The sequence below is a fragment of the Montipora capricornis genome, chromosome 11 (assembly GCF_036669925.1).
Source record: "Montipora capricornis isolate CH-2021 chromosome 11, ASM3666992v2, whole genome shotgun sequence".
Lineage (NCBI taxonomy): Eukaryota > Metazoa > Cnidaria > Anthozoa > Scleractinia > Acroporidae > Montipora > Montipora capricornis.
The window spans coordinates 25826467-25846466 of NC_090893.1; the positions used below are offsets into that span (position 1 = coordinate 25826467).

A 20000-nucleotide genomic window follows, 5' to 3' on the forward strand; every position below is an offset into this window, starting at 1 on the left:
CTTTTTTGACCTAGAACTGACAAAGTTTCCGGACGGTTTCTAATTTTAGCGTGATTCAGTATTCGGTGGCTATAGACAGTTAACTCCGAAATGGCTTTTTTTTCCTTTTCCATTCGCTCGCTGAGGGGGGCTACGACAAAGCATTGACCCCCGGTCAACGGACCCCCTCTAAATTGACTGGAAATAATAATATATAAATTACTTTAATCAGCAAGTTAATCGGCTCACCTTCAAATTTTATGATGGTGGGACCGGGATGGTCGATCTGCTTCGTGCCATCGTTTCAATTCCTTTCAGCACACATGTTATTCCTCTTTTCTTATAAACGAGTGTTAAACGACCGAAAAACTATCACTGACCTGTTTTGCAGTCCACTTCCACGAAAAAAAAAAGTGTGCTGAGAGAAGTGGTCACAAAAGAAAGAAAGCGGAAGTTGTTGTCTTCGTAACTTAGTAGTGCCAGGTCGCGTTCGACCATTCCGCAACATGCTCTTCGCTTGTAAAAAAGTGAGTGAAGGCGATCATTAGCGATACTTTATCAAGGTATAAAAATTATAAGGATCAACAAGGTAACTAATTTTAAATATGTTTATATATTTAAATGCTAAATAGTTTTCATAATTTTAGAGCCATGTGGCATGAGGCAGATCGACCATCCTTCCGCCATCTCGAAATTCGAAGGTGAACCTATCAATAGGTAAAATATTTCTTCGTGTATCATTATATTCTTGGGTTGCACGTGATGTCACAAAAAAAGTAAAATACAACACTAAAGAGCCTTTTGAGTTTTTATCTTAATCAGCTACAAGAGGTTTTTAAAATATATATGTTTGCATGTTTTCAGCTCGGTACAGTGCTTCGTTTCGAAAAAAGAGCAGTTTGAATTTAAGAGTTTTTCACAGTGCATGACATGTTGACGGCTTTGGAAAAACATGCCAGTTCTATAAAACATTTTCGTGTCTAGGAGACGTGTCTATAAAAAACTTGGCTAGCTCATTATACACCAGAAAGCGTTAAAGACAGCCAAACTAAATTCCGGATGTTTCTACAGGTTTTCGGCCGCCATGTTTGGTTCAGGGATCAATTCCGGGACGCGATAATTTGCGGGCCAGTACAGGGCTTTTCAATCTGGTTAAATCATGTTCATGTTTATTGAAGCGTGAAGAGGCGATTTTAGTATTTAATACAGTTATAGAAACTAAATAAGAGAAGCAACCTAAAAGGGTGAGCGTCCCATGACCTTGCCAGTGATTGTAGCTCTCACGAGTCTTCTATAGTCCAGTGGTGGAGAATCCGAAGTTGGAGTCGGAAGGTTGTAGGTTTGACTCCCGAAAAGGAGCACTCGGATTTTTTTCGAGTAGCCCAAGACACCAACGAGATCATGGATCATGGCCTGGATCCAACGAGTCTCCTGTAGCTCAGTGCTTGAGCATCCGAACTAGTCATCGGAAGGCTGTCGTAGGTTCAATACCTGCAAAGGAGATCTCGGATACTATCCAAGATTCACCAACTTGCCATCGAAAATATCCTCTCTTCATTTCATTCACCGAGATTAACATTTGTCATCCACTTCAAAAAGAGTCCATAATATGCGATAAGTGAGTTGAAAGATAAAATGCTGAATTTTCCCAAGAATCTGTCCATGATTGTAATTTAAAGGCCTATCTTCCACTAGTTTCCCATAGCTCAGGGGCAGAGTAGCTAAACTAGTAATCAGAATGTCGTAGGTTCGACTCCTGCAGATGGGCATTTTATTAACCCCGGGGTTAACATAAAACATCTCTTTCTGTACAATTCCAAATATACTCCATTTCGACACAGTCTTTAGTCCAAGCAGTAAAGAGACTGAAATAATTGTCACATGAGCATAACTGGGCTAATATCTCAAAGACATTTTGCCCAGAAATGCTCATTTTTGGCGAGTAGGCCTTTTGGATGTAGTCTAGCTTTCATAATAGAGTGTTTTCATGTGACGTCACGGCAGTTTCTAAGATGGACTTCCATCTTCCATCTTCCATCTTCCATCAGTACGCAGTGAGATAATCATATCTCACTGCATACTGCGTACCGTGTAGCCAGCTTTTAAGATATCCTTTCATCTAGAATTTAGTATCTTCCGCGTACCGCGTACCATGTACCACGTAGCCAGCTTCTAAGATAGCCATTTTCAATTTGCAATTTATTTTTATGTGAATTAATTACATACTTCAAATTGAATTATTAAGTTTCTGTGTTCCGCGTAGCCGGTTACGCAGAACTTTGTTTGAGTTGCAGGGTATTCTGCAATTACTCCAAACTTTGTCCCTCCATAGCAAATACTTAGAAAGCTTAAAGTGCTGACGAGATTCGCATCTTTCCTATCTAAGCCATTTAAAGACATAAACATGTAGTCTATACGAGAAGAATAAAGCTATTTACTATTTTCAAAGATCTCTTCTTTTCTAGAGATATTCAAGTTTTCAAATATGCAAATATTTCCAAACGGTAATAATAGTGATGACGTCATAAGCTCAACCGAATTATGATCAAATGTGATGGAAAAATATATCCCAGCCAATTTGTATCAGAAATGCTTGATTCTTGGCAGAAAGATTCTAGAAGATGTGCTCCACAATATGAACATATCAGTTTTGTTACCATGGCAACATACTGGGTTCCAGACCTCCCTGATGTTAAAGGCTTTGCTGGCCACCTTTGGCGTTCTATTGTGATATCTGACAATGGTGTCTCATCTGCATGATCCTGCAAGCATATAAATATGTTACGGCAAGTTTGTTGCCTTGCTAAATGTTTTTCTACCTTATGATCACCAAAAATATTGAATCGGGTTGAAGGGGACTAGAAAAGAGTGAGTTGCCATGGGAACCAATTTCTTTACAGCCGAAGGTGTGTTGCCTGTATAACTATTAGCCTACCAACTTTCAATGATCTCTGTTGCAAATTGACCGAGATAGCTCTATTTATACATGTATTGGGTTGAGTGAATGACGTCATCAGTAATCTCATTTGCATATTTTACACATTTTTCAAACTTAAAGAGTAGAGTAAAATCTATAAGTGGCACTCTTGGGAGTGAAAGGGTTAGAACATATTTTGAAATACTGAAATGAGCCTATAGAAATTATAAGCACATGATAAAGGTGTCAAACTCTGCGAAGCGACATGCAAATAACAGAAGAAAGTCCAGAAGCCGTGCCTTTGGCCTCTAAAAAAAACTTGCTATAGCACAGCCAAGCGGCTCCAATCTACTGGCTTTTACCTAAAATTTCTCCTCGTAACAGAGTACAAAATATCCTTCAGAATCACTTGTGAAATAACGAAAGGTCGAGAGGCCGAAAATTAAAAGAGAAAGGCAAATGCACAATTGTCATGAACTGTAGGAGTCATGTAGAGTGGTCAACCGCATTTTACAAAGACCTGTCAAATATCTATCTTAAAGATGTCAACAATCACCACTTTAACCAATCATATCATGATGACAAGTGCTGGTATCATAGAATGGCGGCATGAATAGAATGTCTACAGGCTCCCTCGCTTCGTTCGGGCTCATCGGGAGCCTGTTTGCATGCTACTTAGACTTTTTTGACAGCCTATTGAAAAACAATAGTAAGATATTTGCGGATCGGTCGATTTCTTTGAAGTTTGAAAGGATGATTGCTAACGAATAGAGAAAGATATTTTACAATAACTTAAAATTCCTTAAGTATGAAAATTCGACAAAGAGGTACATGTAAGGCCCGGGTCAAACGCCGTACTTCACATGATCCGAACCCAATTCAACCAATTAGGCTCATGTGAAGTGCGGCGTTTGACCCAACTAAGTTCGACTGATTGGTTGTTCTTCATTGGCCAGCCGTGAAGAACGCCTGAGGACCGACTTTGGGTCAAACACTGATTTTCACATGAGCCGAACCAAACGCATAATCAATGATAATCAAAGTTAAGTCATGTTAATGTATGGATCAGTCTCGATCTCATGGCCTTGTTCTTTCCAGAAAACAGAAGGAGGGCTGTCAAAAAATCAAAAGATGCCGTCTACTTTTCAAAAGCAGAGTTAACTTAAGCATTAAACACCTTCTTCTTCAGGAATTTTGAATCATTTTGAGAAGAAGATGCTTTCGCAGTTTCTGGTGTAAAAGGCTCCACTTTCACTGTTTCGTTCACGAAAGAACATGCTTTATTTTAAGCCAGCGCGTGCTTCTTATATATGCATGAATCATCGCTGTTAACATATTTGCGTATTCCATCAGTTTTTCGCAATCAGCGTCCTTGTAACGGTTACCGTGAATTGTACAGCGGGCCAAACATTGATTTTTACCTTGAAAAACCACTGCCCAACAAGAGCGCCCTTTTTTTTTTATTTCTTTGGTGTAGCAGTTCGGTTTGATTGAATTAATTTCGACGTTTGACTCAAATTGGGCGTTCTTTATTGTTCGAGTCGACCCAAATTGTCATTAGTTTCAGCTCATGTGAAGTACGGCGTTCGACCCGGGTATGGCAATCCAATTGTAGCAATATTCAATAAATGGATATTTCAATTTAAAGCGTCTATTTTAGTTCCGATTTTGCTTTCGTTCAACGATTTATTGCACAGCGGCTGATCACTATTGCCTAGTCCCTCTTGCTCTCGTGAGGTCACGGGAGGCTGGAAGAGTCCATGTATGACCCACCATACATTGAATACTAACCGAAAAAGATTGGATTCTGCGATTTACCACAACTGAAACAACCCAAACCATTCACAAAAGCTAATCTTAGATCTAATTAGGCCTAATTAGGCATAAAACGTTAAAATAGAAAATATCCTGCAAACGTTGGTCAAGACAACGTGAACATAGGCGTTGTTGCTTGCAATATTTCGGCTGGCCAACACCAGCCTTCTTCAGGTTTATTGAATGGATAAATGCTAGTAACAAGATCTTTATATTTACCGGAAATGACATAAAAATGCTACGTGATGTGTTATAAAAACGGAAATGCATAAAAAAGAGGAGAGAGAATAATACATGATAACAAGATGAAAAAAACAAAAGAAAATTAAAAGGTAGCTAAACTAAATTACATTTCATCTCTTCTGTTAAGGCCTGCAGGCTCCAGTGTTTTTCCTCTGAATATGAGGAATGCCTCACGAGCCTTTCTGATGGAGTCACGACTAGTGTGTAGTTGTTCGAGCGGTATAAGGATCATGTGATCCTCCGCGTGACCACTGGTCAGGAAGTGTCGTGAAACCGCAGTGGGGGTATAACTACAAAAGGGGCTTATAATAGGTCGCCTATGTTCATTAAAGCGGTCTTTAAGACGACGTTTGGTCTCTCCGATGTACTGAAGATTACATTTAGTGCACTGAATCATGTAAATTACATTAGGGGTTTCACAAGTAATATGTGATTTGATTTTGAAGGTTTGTCCAGTACTATAAAAAGTATATTGATTACGGCCATCCTCAATAAAAGGACAGGCGGTGCAACTAGTTTTATTGCACCGGAACGAGCCGGATGGAGACCCAGATTGGTCGGTGTAAGTAGGTTCCGGCAATTTAGCTCTAACTAGAATGTCACTAATGTTTTTACCACGCCGGTAGGCTACTAAAGGGAGATTAGTAAAAACATTTTTACAGCGACCAGATGAATAAAGCACGTTTGAGTGTTTGTGAATTATACGGGATATTTTAGGTAAAGCGGGGTTATAGGTAATGACGAACGGAACAGTATATGTCTGTTGTTTAGGTTTGGGTTTAAGAGCGTCGTTCCGGGAAATGTCAGAAGCACGTCGTATCTGGGTTTTAAGGAAATTAAGTTCGTAACCTCGGTTGACGAGGTAGTCCATAAGTTCCTTACAGCGTTGTTTGTAAGTGTCATTGTCGGAGCATATGCGTCGAAGGCGAAGTGCAAGGCTATATGGAATGGAACGTTTAGTGTGGGTGGGGTGGCATGAGGAGATGAGTAAATATTGATGTTTGTCAGTGGGTTTAGTGTAAAGATCGGTTTCTATGAGACCATCCTTGAGTGAGACCATCACATCAAGGAATGAAATATTTGTAAGGGAATGCGAACAAGTGAATTTAATGGTGGGATGAAGGTTATTGAGATAATCGACAAATACTTTTAGTTTATCTGAACCTTCAGTCCAAATAACGAAAATATCGTCCAGAAATCTGAGCCATGTATGAGGTAGATACAGTGCGTTAGTGAGCGCGTCCTGTTCGAATTTGGCAAGAAAAAGGTTGGCAAATGAAGGAGCCATTTTGGTGCCCATAGCAGTACCGTGTTTTTGTAGGTAGTGTTTGTTGTTAAATGTGAAATTGTTCATGTTGAGGATGATCTGTATGAGGTCGCAAAGAGTTTCCGTGGGGATGTCCTTATCGTTGCGTTTGCGAAGGAAAAAGCGGCAAGCCTCAATACCTTCACTGTGAGGGATGTTGGTATAAAGAGAAGTGACGTCAAGCGTGACAAGTATGGCATTGTCGGGAAGTGTGTTGATTGTGTTCAAGTTGGCAAGTTTGTTAAGGAAATCAGTAGTGTCTTTAACGTAAGACGGAACAGTGTGAACTAATGGTTTTAGGTAGTAGTCAACAAACTGAGAGATACGTTCTGTGGGGTGGTTGTTAGAAGAAACTATGGGTCGTCCAGGATTGTTTACTTTGTGGATTTTGGGGAGTATGTAGAAGCGTCCAGGTCTGGGGTCGTTTTGTACAAGGTACTGTTTTGTTTTTACGTCAATAAGTTTGTTGTTGAACATGCGTTTAACGTATTCAGCAACTCTTTTTTGTATCATGGCAGTCTTGTCCTTTCCTTGTTGTTCGTAGAAGGTTGGGTTATTCAATTGTCGGTTGCATTCGTTTATGTACCAGGATCTGTCCATTATCACAGTCGCCGATCCTTCATCGGCCGACTTGACGATAATGTCGTGTCTTTGTTTAAGTTGACGTAATGCGCCACGTTCTGTCTTAGGGAGATTGTCACATACGCGGTTGGGTTTGGAGGTCAACAAGTCACGTTTTACAGCATTAAGAAAAGCGTTAAGTGCATCGTCTCTGTTAGTCGGGGGTGTCCAAACACTTTTAGGGTGGAAGGGGTTAGGCTCGTCGCTGGATACGTTATCATGAAAAAATTCTGTAATGCGTAAACGACGGGCGAATTTGTCAAAGTCTGCATTAACTTCAGATCAGTTGATTTGTCGTGGAGTGGGGCAAAAAGTAAGACCTCTTGCTAGAAGTTGCGTTTCGTCATGCGTGAGTGTGACGTTAGATAAGTTAACAACGGAAGATGGGTCAAGAGGTGTGTTAGTGTTAGGAGTGGGTAGTCGTTTAGTATTTTTTCGTCGCCTACGTGGTCGTATGTTATCGTGGTTTTGAAGAGAGGATGGCGTCGGGTGGTTAGTAGAATGTATTTGTGACTGATTGTGAGTTGAGTGGTTAGGGTTAGTGGGGTTATACTGGCGTGTAAAATGGTTTTTACGGAGTCGACGGTTAAAAAGTTCATTTATCCATTCAGTAAACCTGAAGAAGGCTGGTGTTGGCCAGCCGAAATATTGCAAGCAACAACGCCTATGTTCACGTTGTCTTGACCAACGTTTGCAGGATATTTTCTATTTTAAAGTTTTTTATGGTGTGGTCACGATCTATTTTGATCCAACATAGAGCAAGTTTTGATCGTACACGGTTTTTGCAGTGGTTTAATCCTTAAAAAGTCATAAAACGTTATTTAATCTCAAAATCTAACCTTTGTCGCTTAGTATTCAGTGTATGGTGGGTCGTACATGGACTACTAACCCCTCAACCGCTGTGCAGTAAATCGTTGAATGAAAGTAAATCGCTTTCAACGAAGTAAGAGGTGTTGAACGCAAAATGTGCTATTGAAATTTAAAAAGAAAGGTTGAGCCGAAGCAATCGCATTGAAGGATACCAAAATGCATTGAATGCAAAACGTGTTGAATGCAAAATCGGAAGTTGAACCAAAAAAAGTATATTTAACATAAATTTATGCGTTGAATTGAGCTAAAATAGACATTTATTGAATATTGCTACAATTGGCTTCCCATACCCGGGCCTAAATGCGACTAATTTGTTGCTTGAGTGGCTATTTCAGTGTTTTGATTGTTATGCAAATTTTGACAGAGAATATAAATTCAGTGTTCGACACTATAACGCTTGCCTGTTGCCCAGGGCAAGCGAAATATATCCGTGGGCAAGTAAATCAACTCTAAGACTTGCCCAATCGGGCAATCGACAGAATTTTTGTTGGACAAATATTTGCTGAACGATTTGATTTGCAACGAAGAGTGTGACTACTAATATAACGTAGTTACCGCAAATACGATAAAAAAAGAAGCAAAGGTACATCTCTTTGCTGTCATTTATTTTTCTGTTAAAATATATTTGATGATAAAAAAAAAAAGAAACAGAAACATACTTATTAAAGACAACGTTTCGGTGTCCTCATGACACCATCATCAGGTCAAATATAATATTTTACAGATAACTCCAATATTAATGTTCAAGATTAAGTTCAAAGTCCCTAGAGGCTAAGTGAAAAGTTTTGCCTTTATCGAGTCACTTTGGATACCAAAATGACTCGATAAAGGCAAAACTACTATCGTCACTGAGGCGTTTCCCCCCCCCCCCCCCTCCCCACCCAATCAAAGTTGGGCATAAACTGGTCCACTTTCAGTCCTGCACAATGTTTTAATTCACTTCGTTTCCCTCAAGCAACATTGTTTGGGGGGAAGGGGGTTGCAAAAGAGTCCAGAATATGCGATAAGTGAGTAAATTTTTCCGAATAATTTGTGAACTATTGTAGTTTAATGGCCTAGCTTCCGCTGGTTTCCTATAGCTCAGGGGCAGAGCATCCAAACTAGAAATCGGAATGTTGTAGGTTCCACTTCTGCAGATGGCCACTCTGATTTTTTCAGAGTACCCCTGAGTCAACATCGAAAAATAAATCTCTTCCTTTCATTAACCCGGGGGTTAACATGAAACATCTCGTTCTGTACAATTGCAAATATACTCCATTTCGACACTTCAGTGCAAGCAGTAAAGAGACTGAGATCATTGTCGCATGAGCATAACTGGGCATAACTGGGCAGACATTTTGCCCTGAAATGCTCATTTTTGGCGAGTAGGCCTTTTGGATGTTGCCGTTTGATAACAGAGTGTTTTCATGTGACGTCACGGCGGCCACATTGGTGTCTTTAAACAAAGGAACAGCGGCCATGTTGGTGTCCCCAACTAATTCTCCGGGAATTGAGCTCTGTTGCATCATACAAACGTTTTCCTTTGTTTCGGTAGAAAAACAAAGTTAATGATCACGTGTGAGTGAAAACACTCTATACCCCGAAAAATGCCATAATTTCACAAATTTTATTTTTTATGACATCACACTTTAGAACTCTGTGAGGTAATCAGAAGGTCCAAGGGTGGGTCTAAGCTGTAGGGTATCATTAGGAAAGATGTAGGGTTGTTCAAATGATGATCTGGGACCCGAATCTCATTTAAGCCTCAATGGATTGGTCTGGCGTAGTCTTAGAGTTGCATAAACAAAACGAAAAGATTGCAATAAAGGCTGTTGTGAAAGCTCTATTTGTTTATGGTCCAAAGACCTTGTAGCCAACTATTAGGGATAAGCCCCATTCCTTCTGCGACCTAAAATAAAATTTGTTGTGACGTTGTGTGAGTCCCATAACTTACTGAAACCTCGTTCCCCATCTGGATAGCTGTAATTGATGGTGTTCCTTTGGGTTGTTTTTTTTTTTTTTTAGGACAGCAAAGGATATTAAACCACTGAATTCCTTCGAAATTCCTCCGGCGAGAATAGAATTATTGGAAGAGGTGGGTCAAGGAGCATTTGGGAAGGTGCACAAAGCCAAATTGACTGACGGATTGGAGTTCTTTAACAAGAATACCAAAGACGCGTGTGAGAAAAAATTCAAGTACAAGATCGTTGCTGTTAAAGAATTACATGGTGGGTATATGAAAGTGTCTATTCCTTGTATGGATCACACACCAAAGTAATTACCTTGCATTTGTATCCCGGGAGTCAATTAAGGTAAATAAGTACGTAATCCAAGCATCAACTATTTAGCCTCGACTTTAACTGCATTGTATTATTATTTTGGATGTTTGTTCTAGCGAACTGCCCAACAATAGTTGAACACCTCTTCATAGAGTTTGTTGGCTGTTTGGGTATGGCTAGCCTTTACATCAAATAGGGCTTTGCAGTGTGTAAAAATGTTAGTCGTCTACATGTAGTCAGGTGTTAAATATTTATAAAGAGTTAACCGAATAGAGTGTAATGTGAAGTGCTAGATTTCTATCCCATATGAACCATGTGAGCGTTAGCCCTACTACTGATGGAAATGGGCCCACACAAGGACAGAGAAAAGCTCTGACCAGGGTGGGAATTGAACCTACGACCCTCGGGTTAGATCTCCGCCGCTCTACCGACTGAGCTACAAGGTCAGACGGGAGCAGGCCGTGGAAACTGAAGATGTTAAAGTCACGGCAATGAACATGTACAAGTACAAGGAAAGGTTACATTTATACAAACGTTGGCCGTGTAGCACTTATATTTTAAACAGAGTTAACCGAATAGAGTGTAATGTGAAGTGCTAGATTTCTATCCCATATAAATATTTATACCTTGGACATTGTGATAAAGTAGCTTTTCGCTTTGCACGAGACACACGACTCATTCAGAAGCATGATGCCATTAATGGTACTTCGTAATGTGTTAAAAGGAGTTCCCTTAGGCCTAAAAACCTTAATTCATGTGTCGCTCTTTGGTTGGGGTTTTGGATGACGTCATGGTAAGAGGGTCATTTTGTGACTTCTATACCAAGTAACGTGAATCTCATTATATAGCGGTATGTCGATGAGTGTGATTGCACTTATGTCATGATACTGCATGCATCAGCAAGCGACTCTCAAGGGTGAACCGGTTTAGGGCGATTAAAGGACTACTTTACGGGCTTGACTTGGAAATATAGTGTTGTTGATGTAGGGATAAGGGACACTTGATTTATTCCCGTGACTCAATAAGCTGTAAACTCAAGTGAAGCTATAATTCTCGCAGTTATGAACGCAATTTTAGCAATTGTAGTTGAAGTCCTGAAATTTTCAGGCTTTACGCAATTGCAAAAATTGCGTTCATAACTGCGAGGATCATAGCTTAACTTATATTTCATATAGGCGTTTCATATATGATCCATTTCGTATATAATTTCATCGTTAAACGGTAAACTGAAATGTTATTTAACAATTATTCCACGAGCGCACATCAAATATGAGATTGTAAATAGCTAACGAGGCGCGTAGTGCCAAGTTGGCGATAACCAGTCTCATATCCAACAAGTGCGAATGGAATAGTTGTTCTATTAAATTTTCATTACATTCTGAACGCTTGGACATTTGGAAATTAATGCCAATTAGCTTCCAATTAGGTCATACAGTATATGAGCTGATAACCGAGATTGAGTGAACCAATCATAATATCCGAGGTCAAAGATTAAATAATAAAATATAACCAGGTATAAGATACTGAATTACTTCGGAAATATTCTGTCTGAGCATAAATTGTAGCTCCTTGTGGTGATAACTTATTGCTGAAAGAAAAACTAATGATACCTCGATTACTTGGGAATTTAAGACGATATTAGATAGATACGTATGTGACGCGTCACAAATATGTTTTCACAAAATGTTCCCAGATCGTCAAGTATTACCACATAAGACAAGAACATCATTCTAAAAGCTTATTCTACGGTAATTTTGAAAGTGGAAATCAAGTTTACGGCCGACGGTAAATACAAGCCCATTGTTGAGGCCGCATGGAATATTTAATTACGTTTACACATCAAAAAGATGCTAACCCTACTTTGATATGAAAATCCTATACTATTGCCATAAAATGTATCCAGATATCTTCACTAGGCTCTTAAGAATTAAGCTCTCTATGTAATTTTTTTCCCGTGATTTCAAGTAAAATTCCCTGAATTTCATTCCCTTAGGTGAGGGCTATTTCTGTCTCGCTCGATGGCGATTTTCGGCATATCACAGTATTATGTCATTTCAACAATCCTTTGTTTATTTCAACCGATTCCAACCGATTTAAATGGAAGTAACGCTATTTCTCAACAATCTTACCCTGAACGGCTGCAATTTTGCGGCCGCGGTGGAGGGGGTTGTGAGAAATGGATTCAAAAGGAAATTCAGTTTAAAGTGTTGATTGGATGCTCTTAAAAATAACCAAGAAAATTGTCCAAAGAAATGTTTTTGAACAAAATGAGGACCCGGAATTTAAAGCGCTGATTGGCCTTCGAACGACTGAGCCTTGTAGAAGATCTATTGCACCAGTAAGGGGCACCCTCCTAGAAGGGTAAACCTTGCCTATTGTATTTTCCGCTTTTGTTTACATGAGAGGTAGGGTCACCCTAGGGGTAGGGCCACCCTATCTGCTTGGTAGGGTAACCCTAGGACGGCCAACATTTTGCCAAGTGAACACTTGAGGTAGGGTCACCCTTCTAGCAGGGTCAACGTTTGTGGGATCGGATTACTGTCAGATTGCAGCGAAAGTCTGTAATGAGGGTCACCCTTTCTCCATGTAAACAGGCCATAAAACAAAATGTTCTATTAACTTGCCTGACGCACTCTACAAGCACTTGGACAGAACCATACGATATCACTAGCCTTCACAACCTTTTCTCTGTACGCAACCCTCACGTTCAAATATGCAAAAAAATATTTATCTATCGCACGAACCATCCATCCTTCCCCATCAACTGCTACCTGTACGCCTACAAACATATCGAACTTACTCTCCTAAGCTCCGACTACCCCTAGTTCTAGAAACTAAAACTCCATTGGTTTTTGTTTTCAGTAAGACAAGTTTGACTAGTTAAAGTCGGAAAAGTCCGGAAGTATAGTGAAAACAGCTCATCTTAAGTTTAGCGGGTTAAAAATGCGAGCTGTTTTCTCTAGTGAAAACCAGGGAATGTCTCGCCTTTATGACCGGAAATTCCCTCAAAGAGTTATACTATCTCGAGAGATGATATATAACTCATCCTCATAAATGCCACAGCCAATTACATTGCCCTTAGTGAAAGAAAAACGGAAATACTGGGTTGTGCCTTACCACAGTCTGCAGTCAGATTACAATAAAATAGATAACCGTTCATCACACTGCACATGAAACACTAAGCAACCTACTTTGAAACTGATTTGTTCAACATTATTTCATAACTTTTTTTCCCAAGAAAACGCCAATAAAGGGCAGAAATTAGAATTTCTGAATGAGATTGAGCTCATGAAGGTACTGGGGAAGAGTCCAAACGTGCTGCATTTTGTGGGCTGTTGGACAGAGGCCACTCCACAGAAGACGCCTCTTCGTCTTATTATTGAGTATGTTCCCCATGGAGACTTGCTTCACTGGTTGAGAGCAAAAAGAAGTCAGGTAATTACGTTAGCCAAACATCATTAGTAAGCCAATTCCTATAGATGCATTAAGTATTAAGGGGAAAACAAAGAATATTACAAAATTTGGATAGGAAAATTCAAAGGAGTGTTTTGTCCTAAGGCGAGCTTCACTGGCATCTTAAAACTAAAATTATCTGGCCCCAGTTGTTCCAAGGGTGGATAGCGCTGTCCACTGGATAACTCAATCGGTTTTGCTAGTGTTTATCCGCTGGATAGTGATTTATCCGGTGGATGGCACTATCCACCTTTTAAACAATCGAGGCCTGGGTGTTAGCCAAAACAAATTATATGGTTGTGACTTTTTGGGTCAATGAGGACCAGAAACCGTTATTAATGATAATACTTACAATTGCTTACTTGTATACACAGATTAGAGGCTCTACCTTGGGAGCTGCCCTTATTACTGAAAGCAAAAACCAGTATGCAGGAACAAAAGAATGCAACACAGCTACACTAGACCAGGTAATTGCTTCCTAATTTTGATATGATGTTAAATCCAGGATATAGACCTGCTAGATCTTTATTCTCATTCCTTTGTGCCAATTTTTTATTTTTATTTTTAAGTGGAGCAACATGAACTGCCTAAAGCCTACAGTAAACAGTATAGGATAGCCGTGTACAAATTATGTGCCTACAGCTAAAGCTTATAGATACATGTACATGTACCAACTGGCCATTTAATTGTGATTCAGGGATGCGGCTAAGCGCAGGCTGCTGGTGAAAATCGCCGCTTGAGAAAGGGCTGAATTTTTACCGTCGATCGAAGCAACTGAGAAGACCGCAAATTATTCTCTACAAAGTTCAAAAGTCATCCGATGTGTTAACAAAAAAAATTGAATTTCTGTTAATCTATACAGAATTATTATTAGAATTTATCGATTCTGGAAATGAAGTTAAAGCGTTGTTTAAGTACTTTTGTGCATGTCTTCTCTTTCCCTGTATTTGCCACCTTGAACAGTGCCGGGTGTTGCGAGACACTGGAAACAATCTTGTTAACAGGTCTGTTTGATGCTCAGAGCACGAACTTACCGCCTCAATAGAACCTTCAACCGGATGAATTTATTCTTAGCTGCATCCCTGGTGATTATGTTTCACAGATAAATTTAAATAAGGTTTTACAGTTAATTGAACGTTTAAAAAACTGTTAAGCCACTGTTACACCTTGAAGCTATTCGCAGAAACTTGTGGATAACGGCGGTGCGAAAAGCGTTTCAGGAGACATTCGTGACACTTTTTTGAACTTCTGTTGCGAGACAAGTTTCGCGAAAAGTAGAACCGGTTTCTTCATCTCAAACGGTCACGCAATCGCGGTGGTGATAAAAACAGGAGTTTCACTGTGTAACACCACTTCGAAACTGGTCTCGCTTGGTCTTGTTACGCTACGCTGCGTAAGCAAATCAGAAACCGGCTAAGGCCATGTAAACAACATTTCGAGACCAGTTTCAACGTTCCTGAACGAGCTTCGACCTCTTATGTTACACGGTGCAACACATGCTAAAACTTTTTTGCAGCGCCGTTGCACACAAGTCTCAGCTAAAAGTTTCAATGTGTAACAGCGGCTTTATGCTGCCGTTGATAATTTTGAAGTGATCATGTAATCTGTTGTTTCTCTTACTAGAAGAGCAATCTGACATTTAGAGTTTTAGAGTTCTAGAAGGCAGAGTAGAGCGTTAACACAAATTGATTTGACTGTAAAAAAAAATAAAAAGGTAGCCCAAAAAAGGTAATTAACTTGAAGGCTGAGGTTTGAATCAATTTTTGTTAACTCAGCTGCAGTGAAGCTTTTATTAATTAATTTTAACTGAATAAATTTCTCACTTAGGTTGGTGAAGCAGATGGGATTAAAAGAGACGTGTTGTATGAAAACAGCTGCATTTCCATATGTGCCTCAGAACATGAGGAAATCATCGCTTCTGGCAACATTGATTCTGCATCACCCTTGATGTGCTTCCCCTCTACATCGGCAGAAGATCACAAAGAAACAATCACCTCTAGCAGCAATGAATGTGTGATACCCTTGATTGCCATTAGCTGCCCTACCACACCTGGGGAAGGACAGAAAAAGGCCCTCCCTTCTGGCAACGATGAATGCACAGTACCCTTTTTAAGCCTCCCTTCAGTAAGTGGAGAAGGATATGATGAAACCATCGCTTCTGGAAACATTGATTCTGCATCACCCTTGATGTGCTTCCCCTCTACATCGGCAGAAGATCACAAAGAAACAATCACCTCTAGCAGCAATGAATGTGTGATACCCATGATTGCCATTAGCTGCCCTACCACGTCTGGGGAAGGACAGAAAAAAGCCCTCCCTTCTGGCAACGATGAATGCACAGTACCCTTTTTGAGCCTCCCTTCAGTAAGTGGAGAAGAATATGATGAAACCATCGCTTCTGGAAACATTGATCCTGCATCACCCTTGATGTGCTTCCCCTCTACATCGGCAGAAGATCACAAAGAAACAATCACCTCTAGCAGCAATGAATGTGTGATACCCATGATTGCCATTAGCCGCCCTACCACATCTGGGGAAGGACAGAAAAAAGCCCTCCCTTCTGGCAACGATGAATGCACAATACCCTTTTTAAGCCTTCCTTCAATAAGGGGAGAAGAATATGATGAAACCATTGCTTCTGGCAACAGTAAAAGCACAATACCATTGTCCAGCACCCCTCCTGCTTCTGCAGGAGACGATGAAGGAGACCTCATCGGTGATATCAATGATGAAAGTGGGATTCCTTTGCTAAGCTGCTCTTCAACATATCCAGCAGGAAATGAAGAAACTGACATTGCTGATGGCAACAATGCCATACCTTTGGTGGTATTTTCGTCATCCGCGTCAAACCAGGAAGATGTTCCCACCAACAATATGGGCGATGAATGTGATGAGGATTGCGAGTCATTTGCTCCACTGGATCTTGTAAAACTTGCCTGGCAGATTGCACGTGGCATGGTAAGTTAATAATGGCTCGAATGACATAAGTCAATTTTCGCAAACCATTTGGTTATATTGGCTATTGCTCAGCTAGCTTCAGGGTCTAGGCATTGCGGCAATAAGATCGCTGTTTGTGACTGGGAATCACGATTACCTAAACTCTGTATCCAAGTCAGTGTTGTAATGTTGTTGTGCGCAGCATTAAGTGATATCTTTGCATTGCTTAGAAGGTGGTTGATTGGTCCTCTGATCTTTGTGCAGCTTTGTAATGCCTGGCTTGGCATATCAGTACATGTTATTGCTCCCAGTTTCTTTATGGTGTTCTGTTAGTATCATCCTGATGAGATTTTAGTGAAGTGGAAGTATTGAACTCCTATCTTTGTATAAACAAATTCTTTCGTTTAAAAAGTGCCAAGACCTAAGGCTAAGTAAGTATATTCGAAGGAATCAATTATGTTAGGAGTCACTTTCACTGGATGTACAATTGGCGTGATATGATCAATAAGTCTCTTTGGCCGGATGGTTTCTTGAAATTCTCCAGTTGCCAAGCCTCTAGCCAGGACTTTGCATCTCAACTCCCTAGCAATACCCATGGTTATTGTTTGTCGTTTACAGAACTATCTTTCCCAGAAGGGCCTAGTCCACAGGGACTTAGCAGCAAGGAATATTCTCGTGGGACATGGTAAGAAAGTCAAGATTGCTGACTTTGGATTGATGCGGCAATTGTACCATGAGGTGTTCGAAGAAAAAACTGGGAAGAAACTGCCAGTGAAGTGGACGGCTCCTGAGTCAATTTTTGATGAGATCTTCACCACCAAGAGTGATGTGTAAGTATCAGGTTTCGTTTATTATATTCATTAAATACAAGATAATCAATATGATGTTAGTGCATTTTTCATTCAATGGATTGTATTCAATGTAAGAGATAACTTGTCATCTTTGGTATTGTATTAAATAAATTCCACTTCTAAGATCAAACTACACACCAGCAGCAAAATGAACACTGTTTAGTAATTTTGCTGATCCATTTGTTTTACTTGCAGTTGGTCCTATGGCATAGTCTTGTGGGAAATTGCAACTCTTGGTCAGTGATAAGAATTATTTAATCAATTTTAATTAATATATTTGTACCATATTTTTGGTCATTTGCCGATAATGAGACTCCAATGCCAGAACTTGTGTTTTGTGAAACTATACTTATTCAAAAGTGTGTGTATCTCTCCGGTATTACTATAACCTGGCCTCAGTTGTTCAAACTAAGCCTGGATAACGTTATCCAGTAGATAAGTCGCTATTCATTTTTTATAAAATTTACTCCACATTGCACGATTAAATGTTGGCCAAGACTTTCGCACATAGCTACATGTAATACGTTAATATTCAGGGTGTGCATATTCATAGTTCCTTATGCTAAGACTGAAATCTTCGCTTAAATTAACATTATCGGATAGTGACTGATACTGATTGTTTACTGACTACGTATAGGCAATTGACTGGCTGACTAACTTCCCAATGGTCCACTCCCCATCTGACTTAAATGTTGAACGAACAAGCGAACAAAGGAACGATTTTCGAGACAACGAGCATTAACCCCCCCCCCCCCCCCACCCCCGGGAGAGTAACTGGAACAATATTCTTAATAAATTGAAGCAACAACACTAATGCACAAAAACGTGATAACAAAGCTTGTCTCAGTGCTGGTCTTAGCTACATTATAAGTTTAAATTGGTTACCTTACTTTGACAGAGTAGGTACAGGCTTTTGCTAACAGATACAAGCCATGATTACGTTTATTTTGGAGACTAGAAGTTGAGTCGTGAGTTTTCGTAGAAAAAGAATTTCAAGTCAAAATTTACACACAACTCACGAAAAGTTTCCATTCCTTCGTTTCCCCGCCTTTTACTGTCTCATGTCTTGATTCAGGTAAAGGGAATGGGTTAGATTAGAGTACTTTTGTTCTAACGTAGATAGCCATATAGGATTACGCACCACATATCAAGTCTTATTTGGGCCACGCACGGCAAGTGGAAATGAACTGATGATTAGTAATAGTAATAGGACTGAGTGGAGTACAATTAATTGAGTAATGGTGCAAATGATTTCAAAATCGGCCGAACGCGCAGCGCGAGGCCGATTTAATTAAGGGAGTAATCCTGCAAATGATTTGAAAATGGGCCGAACGACACGAAGTCCTATTTCTAATTAAACGTAACTATAACAAAATGCGAGAAATTCAGAACAAAATTCGAGGATAAAAGGTCTTTGAATACCTTTTTGTGTGAAAAAAATCAAAATTATATCCAATCTGTTTTGCAAACAGTACGAAAACAGCAAGAAAGACGCCATCATAACAAACGCATGTGATTGACGTGCGAATAACGGAGGTGTCCAATTACAGGTATGCAATTTGGAGTTGTTCAAATTGGATACTTGTTATTGGACACCCACGTGATCGCACCCCAATTACGTGACAAATCAGATTCGAGAATTTTGTAATAGTTACGGTTAGTTTAAAAAGCTGCTACTGTCTGGGCATGCGAGATGTTCATTTTCGTTTTCAGTCCTTGGTTTTAAAGCGTCGCATCTTTAAGATGGACTGGCGTTTTTTTTTAGTGCGTCTTGGAAAAAAGTGCTTTTTCTGTTCTCCGCTGAAAAACTAATTTGAACAAAAAGTTGCTAGTTGGCACTTTCCTGCATAAAAAATTGAAATGAAAGTCTATGAGTTTTGCAATCTTGGTTCTCCGCCTTGCCGAACAATAGGCAAAAGTCCAATTTACATTATCACTATTGTCAGTCTACAGTGCATGAGCCCGAGCCACTTCCCTTGGCTAGTGTCCAGGGTTTGAATAAAGTATTCTCGTTTGTCTCACGATGTGGTCACTTGTGATATAGATCGCGGCGTTTCGACTGAATACTGCCTGTCTTCATCAGGCGATGAGGTCCACCGGTAATGCGTCACCTTCTAAGGACGATGCTCCGCTGTGATTGGTTGGTGTGCAGTAGCTGTGATTGGTGAATTTCGATCCTCACTGTTTCGGTGTGTTGTTTCTTCGGCGGTCCGCTGTTGTATGTTCTCCTGTTGTTGTGTTTCTTGATCGTGGGCATCCATGCTTCCGGAATTTCTATTCCACTATCCCTGTTGATGTTTTTAGGGTTAAGTCTTATGGAAATCGCCTCTTTGATCCTGCGTGTGTACCAATGAGGATCACGATCAATAAACTTTACTTCGTTCCAAAGCGGGTTGTGTCCGGTGTTGTTAGCGTGTTCGAAATTCAGGAGGTCAGCGATCTGAGCAAATGTTGGTGTCGTGCGGTCCGCAAGGCTGGGGTCGTCCTCTAGTTTCTGTAGCGCGGTCTGTATTTTTCTCAAATTCTCTGTATACTGGTGTACAGTACTGGCCGCAGGAATAGCAGCAATACACGCGTGTATCATACGCGTAACTCCGCCATATTGCGCGCAATTTTTACACGCACGCGTTAAGCGAGAGTAAAAAAATACACGAAAGTGTGTGTAAATAATTACACGCAAATTCTTCACAGTGCGTGTAAAATTTTACACGCAGAGTTTCGTGTAAAAGAGTGCAGAGTATTCACTGTTG

General features: G+C 40.1%; 1 protein-coding gene across 1 annotated transcript in view; it reads left to right on the forward strand.

Annotated features, from left to right (window-relative positions):
- LOC138023883 (uncharacterized) overlaps positions 1-20000 on the forward strand; it is a 140778-nt gene that overhangs the window by 109668 nt on the left and 11110 nt on the right. The window contains exons 10-15 of the mRNA XM_068870966.1: positions 9756-9958; positions 13248-13444; positions 13837-13929; positions 15290-16420; positions 17018-17229; positions 17446-17486. Of these exons, the coding sequence (XP_068727067.1) occupies positions 9756-9958; positions 13248-13444; positions 13837-13929; positions 15290-16420; positions 17018-17229; positions 17446-17486 (1877 nt within the window). The remainder of the gene's footprint in view (positions 1-9755; positions 9959-13247; positions 13445-13836; positions 13930-15289; positions 16421-17017; positions 17230-17445; positions 17487-20000) is intronic.